Below are 13,837 nucleotides of genomic sequence, written 5' to 3' on the forward strand. Positions count from 1 at the left end.
TTTCATTCATGCGGTAGTTTTAATCAATCCCTCATTCTCTTTTGCCTAAATCAATTACTATTATGCTTCTTGAGAAATGATGACTCTCTACCTTGTCCAGTCTACACTTACTAGTTAACATTTGTCTCTCCTTTGTCAGAAAAGCACTTTAAGAAAATTGCACGGTTCCCTAGCCCTCAAGCCGTTCCCAATCTTAGATCTCTCCTTTCCACTTGAACAAGCAGCACCTTCCGTCTCCGCCTGTCACCCGTAGGCTCCGCCCCCTCCTCCAGGTGCCCCGCCCCTGCCGCTCCAGAGGAGGAAGTGACGCACCGGAAGTGTCCCTGTTCCCCCTTGCAGTGGGGGAAGGACTCAAACCCCAAAGATGGCGGCGGCGTCGGAGGAGCGGATGGCTGAGGAAGGAGGCGGCGGCCACGGCGACGGCGGCTCCTCTTCGGCTATCGGCTGCACCCAGCGACTGCCCCCACCGCCCCCGCCCCAGCTCCCGCAACCGGGATCCCAGGTGCCCCAGCCCCGGCGCTGGCTCCGGACCAGCTGCCTCAAAACAACACGCTGGTGGCGCTGCCCATCGTAGCCATCGAGAACATCCTCAGCTTCATGTCCTACGACGAAATTAGCCAGCTCCGCCTGGTGAGGCCCCCGCGGGACCCCAGCCGCCCTCTCCGCCGGGCCGAGGTCTGGGAGGGCTCCAGAGGAAAGAGCGTTCCCGGGGAGGGAGCCCCCAGCGAGCTGCGGCGGGCGCCAGGGTCCCGAGCGTGCCCCTCCTGCCTGCCCCCCAGTCTCTCGGGCCAGTTCGCGAGGCCCGCCCGGATTGCGCCCTGGCTTCGGGCCGGGGGCGACTGCCGGCGTGATCTTGGCCGTGGAGGGCTCGGTGCCCCCCACCCGGAAGCGGGGCCGCGGGCGGGGAGGTAGCGAGAGCTGGGCTTCCCACCTCCGCCAGGCCTGAGCGGGGACACCGGAGGGGGTCTCGCCACCTGCCTTTTGTGTGTCACCTTCCAGCCTCGGGCAGGCGCTGGGAGCCAGAACTCCGAAGTAGGCCAGGTTATCCCAGCCAGGTTTGGCTTGTCTGCGAGAATAACGCATTGTTCCCCAACCACCCAAGTTGCCTTGTTGCAGAAAATAAAGTCGGTCAGTCCTCCCAAAAGCCGGGAGCGGTTTGGAGGAATTAGAACGCGTCTCCGCAGCCTCAGACCCAGCGCCCTAGTTGACCAATAAAGTAGAGCCTTGAGCAGTTACTATTCCGGCTTTGCCTCGCCCCTGACACTTCGCAGCCAGGGTGAAGCAACTTGCTCCCTGAGACGGCTGTCTTTTTTTCTTGCAGTTCTTTTTCTAACGAGTGCTTCACTCCCACTCGCCAGCTTTAGGAGAGGTTTTAGACCTTAAAATCACAGAGTTCGGTCTATGATTTATGAAAATAATGAATTTGCCTTTGGGATTTTGCTTCACTCCAGAGGTTTGACTGAAGGTTTGATGAATATCTCAGTTCAGTCAGATGTTTTGCTTCCTTTCAGTGAATTTATCTTTAAGTGATAAGGAAATTGAAGGAGGTGGACATTTTGAAATGATTTGCAAACCGATGCCGTGTGGAAGCTAAATCTGTGGTTGAGGTTGTTTTTAGGAGGACAAAGACATATTTCTGAATGTGCTGTGTATAGCATTTTCTTAATAATCAATATGCCATATTTTAGGATTACTCCTTCAGTTTAAAATTGATTATAATTGTATTTTTGAGATAAAAGTGTACTTATTTTTTAAAGAAAGCTTAGACATATTGATTCAAGCCGGCGGGCAATTTTTTTTTCTTGTCAACACAGCCAGTTTGCAGGATGGAAAAATGATTGTAATTTCCAAACCATGTCATCCTAGGATTTCTTGTAGAATCTTAATATTCCTTCAAATTCATGTAAAGGATGATAGGTTTGATCAAAATTTGTGGTGTATATTCATGGTGTCTGGAAATTGGGCATAATTTGATTGAATCGAGGCTTTCAGCCAAACAATGGCTTTGTAAAGCTTGGAATGTTCACAGTGTTGAAAACTGTGGGGTTTTCGTTCATATGTTAGTCATTTTACTTTTTTAAAAAGTAAATACATTTTTAAAGGGGGTAAACCAGCCTATCCTAGGGGACAGAGTTAAAACACATCCTGCAATTTGTTAGTAAACAGCATCTCCTTCAAGTGAAATAATCAGTTGCATTCTTAATTTTAAACACTTACCTATTTTAGCATTTTAAAAATACACATTTGTTGTTTCAAACAAAGATTTTTTTCACAAGTCCCTTATCACCCCTCCATTCCCACCCCCCCCACAGAGATTCAGCTGCCATTTTTACATCTTAAAGATGTTTTTTCCCCCCTGCTTTAGTAATGGGGAGCTATTTATTCCTTTTTTTAACTTAAAATTAATAGATGAATCTTAAATGGATACTCGGGAGAAGGGGGGAATTTGGAACTGTCTTTTGTTTTTAAATTCATTGGTTTGAGATACAGTTCAAGTACCATGAAAGATTCTTGCCACTAGATGTCAGCATTAATTTAATTATGATCTTTTAATGAATTTGGCAGTCTAGAGATGGTGCCTGGTAGGTATTTTACATGCCTTTTCTAATTTAAGTGGCCATCTAATTTATACCTAAAGAATGTATTTGTTTCGTTTGCCAAAAAAATCAGTAGCAGTGTGTATGCTGCTATCCAGCATATACATCATGTAGTTTCTTTTTATTGTTAATAAGTCTTTTTGAGGGGAGTTAAGGTTGGATGTACTTGGAAGAGAGTGATATTAATAAGGAACAGACTTGGTTTCCATAAAGCCACATGTCAGCAATTTGGTGGTTGATGAGCTAGGTTTTGTATTTTCAGGTGTTTCTTTTTTCTTCCTTCCCAGTTTACTTGCCTCATTAGGACTTCAATCTGTTGTTAGCACCTAAATTAGAGGGTAGCTGCACAATCTGTTGTACTTCTCTATATTTTCTTTAAAAGATTTGCTCTAAGTTGAAATTGCTAAAATAATGTTTTCTCATTATTTGTGCACTGTAGTTGATGATAGTCTTTGCTTCCTCTTGCCATGAATAATTGAAATTTGACTCTCTGGGCTAGCCGTTTCCAAGGGACTGTCCAAATGCCTTATTAAATTGGATTTTGTATTATTTTTTCTGCCATTGCTCCAAAAATGTACCCAGAATCTGGAAATCTTGGTTATCCAAAAATAGTTCTTTAAATATTTAACTTTTCCAATGTATTTTAAATTATTTGAACACAACTTTTGGAATGACAAAACATGTACTTTGAGTTGTTTTTCCCGTAAATCACACACGTTTGTGCTGATGCAGCACTAGGCTGTCACCTAGGCCCCCTTGACAGGTATGAGAGTTTTTTAGACAAGTGGCAAAGGTCAAGAATCGAGGTTCTGGGAGTTCCTTTCGTGGCACAGTGGTTAACAAATCTGACTAGGATCCATGAGGATGCGGGTTTGATCCCTGGCCTTGCTCAGTGGGTTGAGGATCCGGTGTTGCCATGAGCCGTGGCATAGGTCACAGATGTGGCTCGGATCCTGCACTGCTGTGGCTGTGGTGTAGGCCAGCGGCTACAGCTTCGATTCCACCCCTAGGCCTGGGAACTTCCATATGCTGCAGGTGTGGCCCTTAAAACAAACAAACAAACAAAAAAAAGTGAGGTCCTTCCCTCATTAGGGAGCAGTTCAAATCAAAGTTAACTTTGAACACATAACTGACTTATGAACACAGTATTCTCACTTGCTGAAAAAATAAGTACGGAAGGCTTTTTAAGAGATGTTTTAGATCTTATCAAACTTTTTTTTTTTTGGCTTTTTGTCTTTTCTCTTTTTAGGGCCTCACCGGAGGCGTGTGTACGTTCCTAGGCTAGGGGTCGAATCAGAGCTATAGCCACCTGCCTATGCCAAAGCCACAGCAATGCAGAATCTGAGTCACATCTGTGACCTATACCACAGTGGGTTCCTCAACCCACTGAGCGAGGCCAGGGATCGAACCCACAACCTCATGGTTCCTAGTGGGATTAGTTTCCGATGTGCCACAACGGGAACTCCATAATCAAATCTTTTTCTTTTTGGTTCTAGTGATGCTCCTATAAATTTAATGGAATCCTATTCATGGTTCAGGACATAAGTTTAACTAAAAGTTAAATCCAGAAGTCGTTATTATCTGGAATGAAATTCTCTAATTGGTAACAAAGTACATAAATATGTGCTTTTTGTTGCAAGATATTTCCCTAGTGCCCTCTAGCTAGTTAAATCTATAGTTAAATCAATTTATAGTTCCTTTCACAACTTTTCTTCAGATGTGTTTGAAAACTTGAGTTAAAGAGAGCATTGAGGAGTTCCTGTTGAGGCACAGCAGAAATGAATCCCACTAGGAACCACGAGGTTGCAGGTTCAGTCCCTGGCCTCGCTCAGTGGGTTACGGATCCGGTGTTGCCCTCAGCTGTGGAGTAGGTTGCAGACATGGCTCGGGTCTGATGTTGCTGTGGCTGTGGCGTTGGCTGGCAGCTGCAGCTCCGATTAGACCCCTAGCCTGGGAGCCTCCATAAAGAGGGTTGATTGGCAGAAAATGTAGGGAAAATGGAAAAGAATTGCTTTTAAGTAGGCAAGCTGTCTTCTTCATATCTCCTTCTCTCTACTAATAGTTCTCAAATATGTTGTCTCAAGACACCTTTACACTCATAAAAGTTGTTGAGGATCCTAAGAGTTTACCTTTGAAAATTCTAGAAAACACAAGCATACACAATGCCTAATTCCATTTGCCGCTATCACGTCATATTGTCTCTAGAAAACTCTGCTGTATCTTATGAGAGAATAGGCAAGAAAATGGCATATAACATCTTGGTTTTATAAAAAGTTTGGCTTCTCAAACTCTTGAAAGGGTCTTGGGAATCCCAGGTGTTCCTAGACCCACACTTTGAGAACCTCTGCTCTATATTAGAGAAAAATACATTCTCTACATTGCTGGGTTTCCTTTTCCCCTGTTTTGTCATCATCAGATTATTGGTTTTATTAAGAGGTACGTAAATATAGGTAAGAAAGTATAGCGTTTTGGGAACACTTCGCTCTTCCTGTAGATTCTCAAAGTAAAGGTGTTCAATCAGTAATCTGTCCACAGTGTCATCATTGAGACAGCATACACGCCTTCCTGAGCACATTTACAAAGCACCAGGATAACACGTGCATAGTAGGAAATACAGGGATGTTGAGGTTTGTCAAGAGAGGCTTCCTCAAGGTAATGAATTTTCATTTAGTAGTAAAGGTGGAAGAACATTCCCAGCAGGAAAAAAAAAATGGCATAAATTTTAATTATCCTAATTGTTTTGCTTGGGCTAATATTAAATTTATTTTTTCTTTCCAAGTTAATATTTAGGGGGATACTCAGAATTTTAAATTTGTTGTAATGTTACCAACAATTGAGATTAACTTTCTGTCTCTCTCTGTATATGGTGTTATATCTTAAATAATCCATACCAGGTAGATAGATTTTTTTTTTTTTTTAAAGAAAAGTCAAGTATTATAAACGAGGTTTCAAGGTGTGTGTGTGTGTGTTTATGGCCACCTACAGCATCTGGAAGTTCCTGGGCCAGGGATTGAATCTAAGCTGCAGCTGTGGCAATGCCAGATTGTTTTAACCCACTGAACAGGGCTGGGGATCAAACCTGAGTCTCCACAGTGGAGGCTCTGAGTCACTGGAGTCCGATTCTTAACCCAGTGCACCACAGCAGGAATTCCTGAATCCATATTTTCAATAGATAAAGGAAATTAAGAGGAATTCACTGAAAAAGCAAATAGGACTGACTCATTCATTGTTTTTTTGGGCTTTTTTTTTTTTGCTTTTTAGGGCCGCCCTTGTGGCATATGGAGGTTCCCAGGCTAGGGGTTGAATCGGAGCTACAGCTGGTGGCCTACACCACAGCCACAGCAACATCAGATCTGAGCTGTGTCTGACCTACACCACAGCTCAGGGCAACCCCGGATCCTCTTAACCCACTGAGTGAGGCCAGGGATCGAACCTGCATGCTCATAGATGCGAATCAGATTTGTTTCCACTGAGCCATGATTGGAATTCCAATTGTTCATTTTTTAAATGATTGTATCCCTTGTCATTAACTTTTTGCCACATTTGTTGTATCTCTTTTACTTGTATGCTCCTTCACCATTTGAAGGTTAGGTGCAAATGTGATGACGTTTACTCCTAAATATTCTCCTGTGTAATCACAACAGCATCAATTCCAAGGGATTTAATATTATATTTCTCAGTTATCCCCCAAATATTTTTTATAGCTTGGACGGAATATGGAGGCAGTTAACGGTCTTACATCTAATAAAGCATTAGTCTCTTTAATCTAGTACATTCCTCCCACTTTTTCACTGTTTTCATTCTTTCATGACTTTTTGAAGAATCCAGCCCAGATGGCTTGTCAGATGTTCTACAATGCAGATTTGTCTGATTGAAAGCATTATAGAAAGATCTTGGTCTAGCTCCATCTTTCTAAACTTTAGCAGTATGGCAAGAACCCCAACTAATGTTCTTAAAATCCTATGTTGCTTTAGGAAGCCCTACTTTCTGGACTAGAGCCAATAGTTTCTATATCAGTGAAGTATTATTTGAGACTAATCAATTGAGAATAATTAGGATAATCATCTCCATCTGTATAGCTGCAAATCACTAATTAAAAAGAGATTTTTTAATTGAAGTATAGTTGATTTACAATGTGTTAATTTCTGCTGCTCAGCAAAGTGATTCAGATATATATATCTATATAGATATATATAAAAATATGTACACACACACACACCCTCCCTACCTTCTTGGGGGTTGGGCAGAAAAGATGGATTGGGAAGACTGGATTCTTTTTTTTTTTTTTTTTTTGCCGTTTATTGGGCCGCTCTCGAGGCATATGGAGGTTCCCAGGCTAGGGGTTGAATCAGAGCTGTAGCCACCGGCCTACGCCAGAGCCACAGCAACGAGGGATCCGAGCCTCGTCTGCAACCTACACCACAGCTCACGGCAACGCCGGATCGTCAACCCACTGAGCAAGGCCAGGGATCGAACTCGCCACCTCATGGTTCCTAGTCGGATTCGTTAACCACCGAGCCACGAAGGGAACTCCAAGACTGGATTCTTAATTTTACTTTGGCCCCTGAATAGCTGGATGACCTTGGACAAGTCGTATATGTTCTTAAGGCCTCTGATTTCTCACTGGAAAACAAAAGGATGGCTTCTGATGTCTGAATCCCTTTCAGCTCAAGGATCTAACAAGCAGCCTAGTCTTTGACAGTAGCTTCCTAATTGTAGAAAAACTGCAATTCATTTGAGAACTAGTGAGCACATAAAAAATAGCCATTACAATATTCCCCGGATTCTAAGGTATAAACAGTTTCGTATTTTAGCTTTATTTTCCCCAGGGACATACCTGCAGTATATGAAAGTTCCTGGCCTAGGGGTCAAATCGGAGCTGCAGATGCCAGCCTACACCACAGCCACAGCAAGGCAGGATCTGAGCTGCATCTGCAACCTACTCCACAGCTCATGGCCATGCCAGATCCTTAACGCACTGAGTGAGACCAGGAATCAAACCTGCATCCTCATGGATACTACTTGGGTTCCTAACCTGCTGAGCCACGCTAGGAGCTCCTATTTTGCAGTTTTGAAATGAGAATATGCATCTTTTTCAAATTGCATACATATTTTTGTGGCAGTACTTTTTTTTCCTCAGGAGAGCTTTTAAATTGGTAACATATCTTAAAGTCTCTATAGCGTCATAAAATCGAAGAAGCCCGACATACGGTATTCCAAGGCATCTAAGGCAGATAACTGATAAAGAAATGCTACCAATTATATTGTAGTATATCATATTGTAAGACCATTCTATGTGAAATGTTCAAAGATGAAAAATGTGTCTCACAATCAACTAAGATTTGACATTAAAGATTAAACAAGAAAATTGTGGATTTCACAGATTTATGCCATATGTGTCTTGCATTGTTAAGAAGAGCCATAGTGGCAAAACGAATCAAAAAAGATTTCTAAACATGAAGAAAAATTTTTTATTACCGACCACTTAAGTTAGAAAATGATAAAAGGAATGAACATGGCATTTTAAAGCTTTAAATAATTAAGAAAGGAAAAACCCAAATCTATTTGACTTACTAGAATAGTAAATAACAGGGGCCAAGCTAAATGTCTACATTGTAGATTGATTTATTCCATTAGTTCCCTTGTGTGTGCACTCCGTGTTTCTTGGCTAGATCCTCAGCATGTGGAAATTCCCTAGCCAGGGATTGAACCTGAACCACCAAAGTGACAGTGCTGCATCCTTAACCTGCGGTGCCACAGGAGAACCCCCCCCCTTTTGTTTTCATAGTGTATATTTTTCCTAATCTCGAAATACACTGACCGGGGAGGGGAGTTCCCTTCGTGGCTCAGTGGTTACCGAACCGGATTAGAATCCATGAGGATGTGGGTTTGATCCCTGGCCTCTAGCTCAATGGGTTAAGGATCCGGCATTGCCATGAGCTGTGGTATAGGTCGCAGACGAGGCTTGGATCCCGCCTTGCTATGGTTGCGGTGTAGGCTGGACCTCTAGCCTGGGAACTTCCATATGTCTCAGGTGCAGCCCTAAAAAGCAAAAAAAAATAAAAATAAAAAAAATAAAGAAATACACTGATCATTTTTAACATAGTCATCATCTTTGTATGTTAGATTCAGAATTTATTGTACTGCCTTGGGTAAATTGCCAAATTGCTAGGATTTTTGTTTTGTTTTAGCGGCCGGGGGAATGCACTGTCTTCCCTTTGGCCTGGGGAAATAATTAAAATATCCCCAAATTTAGAGCTATACTTTAAATGAGAGAATTTTATTTTGCAATTTAACATGTTATCAGCAGTTTAATTAAACTGTTCACCTTGGGGAAAATTAGTGTATTTCTGTTTTTCAGAGGTCACTTTGCTTCTTTCTGAATCCTAAACAAGAGGTATATGCTCTCTTGTGTCTTTGTTTTTATGCTATGAGTCAGTCAGTGCTTATTGAACATTTATGAAAGGAAGAATACCACATTAAAAACTTTCTTTTCTTACAATATCGACTGATGCTTAAAATCTTTTTGGCTACTGTGGTGCTATTCTAGTTTGTGACCTCCTATTTTCTGATTTGTTTTTAAATTTAAATGTAGTTGATTTATAATACTGTATATGTACAGTGTTGTATTGTAGTTTCAGATGTCCTTTTCTGATTTTTTTACCAGCTTTTAATAATTAAAGTCAGTTGAGGCTCTTATTTACAAGGCTTTATTTTCTTGCCTTTTACTTCTTCATTTGAGGTTCATCTGTAGTGAATTCAACTGTCTGCACTGAAATTTCCAGAACCATATCTTTAGTCCTACATTTCGGTTGCTTACAGAAGATGACCAGTCAACTGTCCCAGTACTCAGTCTTTCTCCAAATGGGTGATCTTTTTCTTTTTAAACTTATTTCTCGTTACTATCTGATTTCCCTCAAAACATGGAAGATTTTATACTTCTCAGCTTTACCTACACATCTGATCTGTCTTCAGAAGTGGTTTGCTTGCTAATGGTTTATTCATTCCAAACTTTGTCCTTTGTGCCATCAGCTCTAACTTAGCAGTCCTTATCCTCTCTCCCTTTAAAGCCTAGTTCAAATCTTGTATCATATGACATCTTCCTTGTTTGACCTTATCTGGTTATTTATTCATATCCTCATCACCTAGTCAGTTGTGTACTCATACTGGTCAGTACTCATATTCAGTTGTGTTTCTAGATTATTAAAAGATACCTAGGGAGTTCCTGCTGTGGCTCAGTGGGTTAAGAACTGAGCTGTAGTATCCATGAAGAGGCGGGTTCGATCCCTGGTCTCTCTCAGTGGGTTAAGGATCTGGCATTGCTGCAAGCTGTAGTGTAGGTCACAGATGTGGCTCAGATCTGATGTTACTGTGGCTGTGGTGTAGGCCTGCAGCTGCAACTCCGATTGGACCTCTAGTCTGGGAACTTCTGTATGCCGCAGATTTGGCCCTAAAAAGAAAAAGAAAAAAAGATACCTAATTTCTAGTATTTTGCTAGATTCAGTGCAGCAAAATTCTAAAATAATAAAACAATTTTCGATGGTATCTAGGAAATTTTATTTTGTAAATAAACATTTTTTCAGTTTTAATTTTTTTAATAATTGATTTATAGCACAGTTTAAGGTGTTCAGAATCATGATTTGACCTCCTCAAGTTTAGGACATGATTACCACAGTGAGTTTAGTTGTATAATTCAACTCAGAAGTTACCAAAGAGATTGTAGAGTCCACAAAGACAAGAAATATTTTTCTACACAATTGTGTTAGAGGGTGTCTCACATCAAGTAGTAACAACAATAAAACTCCCGATTTTTTATTCCCCAGAGGCACCACTTTCAACTCGTTGGGTCGTTTTTTTTTGTTTTGTCTTGTCTGTCTTTTCTAGGACCATACCCATGGCACATGGAGGTTCCCAGGCTAAGGGTGGAATCTGAGCTGTAGCTGCTGGCCTACACCACAGCCACAGCAACCCGGGATCCAAGCCGCATCTGTGACCTACACCACAGCCCATGGCAACGCTGGATCCTTAACCCATTGAGCAAGGCCAGGGATTGAACCGCAACCTCATGGTTCCCAGTTGGATTCGTTAATCATCGAGCCATGACAGGAACTCCGGCTTGTTCTTTTTCTACTCGATAATGTCTGTTCACTTTCCACTGTGAAAAATGAAAGTGTAGCCTGCTTTATTCCTCCTCCTTGTCACACACACAGTCACGAGCTTTTTTCCTTCCTCCATAACATGATAAAAGAATCTTTTTTCCTCACATAAAATTCAGTACCAGTGTTGTTGATGGCAGTGTGATTATGCAGAATTAGGACATGGGTGCTCAAAGTGTGATCCAGAGATCCCAGAGGGGATCCCAAGCTCCTTTCAGGGAGTCTGTAAGATCTAAAGTATGTTCATTACCGTACCAAGATGTTATTTGCATTTTTCACTCTCATTCTTTCACAAGTATACAATGAGTTTTCCAGTAGTTCTGTGACATGTAGTGATGTCATCATACTGATTGCTAATGAAATAGATGTTTGTATATCGTGTCTTCTGGAATTTCCTAAGGTAAAAATACCTCAGTAGATTAATGCAGAAGAAGCAGATATGAAAATTTACCTGTGTTCTATTAAACCATACACCCAAAGAGATTCGTAAAAATGTAATTCATTAAATACTTTTAGAAACAGTCATGTTAATACATATTGGGTTTATTATTGTTATTTTTTCAGTAGACACTGAGCAAATGTTGATAACTTATTTAGTTAAAAATAGATTCTACCATATTTTAAGATATAATTTGTTAGAATTACTCTTCGAGTCAGTTTTCATTTACTTTGAAATTGAAATGTTTTCCCTTCTTTTCGTTTGGCATACTATGATTTAGGAAGTAGCTAGTGTTTAATATTAGAGCATCAAAACCTTCATTAGCATCAACCCAGTTTCCCGGAATTTTTGTTTCTGTAATTTTAGGAGAAAGCAAACTTGTATCAAGAGTTTCGTCAGGAGTTCCCATCGCGGCGCAGTGGTTAACGAATCCGACTAGGAACCATGAGGTTGCGGGTTCGGTCCCTGCCCTTGCTCAGTGGGTTAACGATCTGGCGTTGCCGTGAGCTGTGGTGTAGGTTGCAGACGCGGCTCGGATCCCATGTTGCTGTGGCTCTGGCGTAGGCCGGTGGCTACAGCTCCGATTCGATCCCTAGCCTGGGAACCTCCATATGCCGCAGGAGCGGCCCAAGAAATAGCAAAAAAAAAAAAAAAAAAAAAAGAGTTTCATCAGTATTTCATTTCAGCAAGTATTTGTGAAGTGTTTGTGTTTGCATATATGAGAGAGAGAAAGAAGCATAAGACCACAGCCCCTGCCTAGTTGACTTAGCCTTGATAGAGATTTATCTCAGTAATATCCCCATGTTGTATTTTCAGTATCCACACTTACACAGTAAGAATTAACGTTCAGGTTGGTGATATTGAGTCACTGCAAAATTCTCAGAGAACAAAGAACAAACATTTTGTGTAGGAGATTTCATTACAATAAGAAAGATGGGGCCATCTCAGAATTATAGGAGTATATAAAGCAAAGTTTTCCAATTACTACTAAGTTAAACAAAATTTACTTAACATAGTTTTTATATAGCACTTTATAGTTTAGCAAGTGATTTAGCCTGTGTTATTTCATTTCCCCCTAATGATATCCCTTTATATAAGATCCTGTGCATGTTTTACAGATGTCTGATTCAGGCTTTCAAATGGAAGCTGACTTGCTCAAGGATGTGTAAAGGTTGGACTCAAATTGAGGTGTTCTGACTTCTGATCCTGTGCTTTCACTGTTTAAAGACACCTTGTTTTTGGAGTTCCCGTCGTGGCACAGCAGAAACAAATCAGACTAGGAACCATGAGGTTGCAGATTCGATCCCTGGCCTCGCTCAGTGGGTTAAGGATCTGGTGTTGAGTGTGAGCTGTGGTGTAGGTCACAGATGTGGCTCAGATCTGGCGTTGCTGTGGCTGTGGTGTAGGCTGGCAGCTGTAGCTCCGATTAGACCCCTAGCCTGGGAACCTCCATATGCCACGGGTACACCCCAAAAAAGACCAAAAAAAAAAAAAAAAGACACCTTATTTTTAAAGCATTCAAAGTAGGGATTCTCCTATACATTTTGGAGGTCATGACTGTATCTAGTATAGGCCTTGGCCATCATAAACTGTCATAGTTAACTCAAATTACTAGAAAGTAATTTAAAATTCTCACTCTGGCCATAGATCTTATAAACTTTGCGAGGGGTTAGACTCAAGTTTGAATATGTATTTTTGGCTAAAGAAGAATTTTCTTGTTTCAAACCATTAAAAACTCAAATATGTTGTTTTACTGATCTTCAGGACTAGTCTCTGACCATAATAGTGGGGATGCACTAAGAACATTCAACAAATAGCTACAGTAAAAGAGTAAGGTATTTCTTGCCTACACATAGTTCTAATTTGTAAATACAGTATTGCAAATTACAGTGAGGGCTTCACCCACATATACTGACTCAAAGATTCAGATAGCAAACTGGGGAACAATTCTAGCACAGAGAACTTTCAGCCATCAGTTATGAGTCTTAAGTTAATTTTTATCCGTTTGGTTTTTACTTTTTAAAAATTCTTTCTCCTCTCTTCCCATAGGTTTGTAAAAGAATGGACTTGGTCTGCCAGAGAATGTTGAATCAGGGATTTCTAAAAGTGGAGAGGTACCATAATCTATGTCAGAAACAAGTTAAAGCACAACTCCCTAGGTATGTTACCATTAGCAGTGATGGTCATTTACAGGTGGAATTGTGATTACAGTTGGGGATTTGGATCTTGAGATTTTGGGTTTTTTTAATCTCAGTAAGGATTTACATGTTAAATAGTTTCTAAGTTTTTGTAGCAAAGGGTACACAGATCACAATAAATGATTTTACTCTTAGTCTGTTCACTGTCACCATATCTGTTCAACATTGTAGTTCAAGCCAGGGGATTTAGGCAAGAAAATTAAGGAAAAGGCATTCAGATTGAAAAGGAAGAAGTAAAAACTCTCTTCACAGATGACGTGATCTTGTGTGTGCATGATATTATGTATGATAAGCTGATTAATTACTAATGCTAATTAAATGAGTTTGGCAGGGATATCAGATTCAAGATCACTATACAAAAATCAATTGTTTAATTCTATGTGCTAGCAATAAACAGTTCAAAAATGAAGTTTGGGCAATTCCATTTACAATAGCATTGAAAAGAAT

General features: G+C 40.8%; 1 protein-coding gene across 1 annotated transcript in view; it reads left to right on the top strand.

The window, feature by feature from the left end:
• Positions 311-13,837, top strand: part of FBXO28 (F-box protein 28) — a 32,744-nt gene continuing 19,217 nt past the window's right edge. Inside the window, 3 exon segments of the mRNA XM_003130584.6 lie at positions 311-503; positions 506-630; positions 13,242-13,351. Of these exon segments, the coding sequence (XP_003130632.2) occupies positions 365-503; positions 506-630; positions 13,242-13,351 (374 nt within the window). The 5' untranslated portion in view covers positions 311-364.

The sequence above is a fragment of the Sus scrofa genome, chromosome 10 (genome assembly GCF_000003025.6).
Source record: "Sus scrofa isolate TJ Tabasco breed Duroc chromosome 10, Sscrofa11.1, whole genome shotgun sequence".
Lineage (NCBI taxonomy): Eukaryota > Metazoa > Chordata > Mammalia > Artiodactyla > Suidae > Sus > Sus scrofa.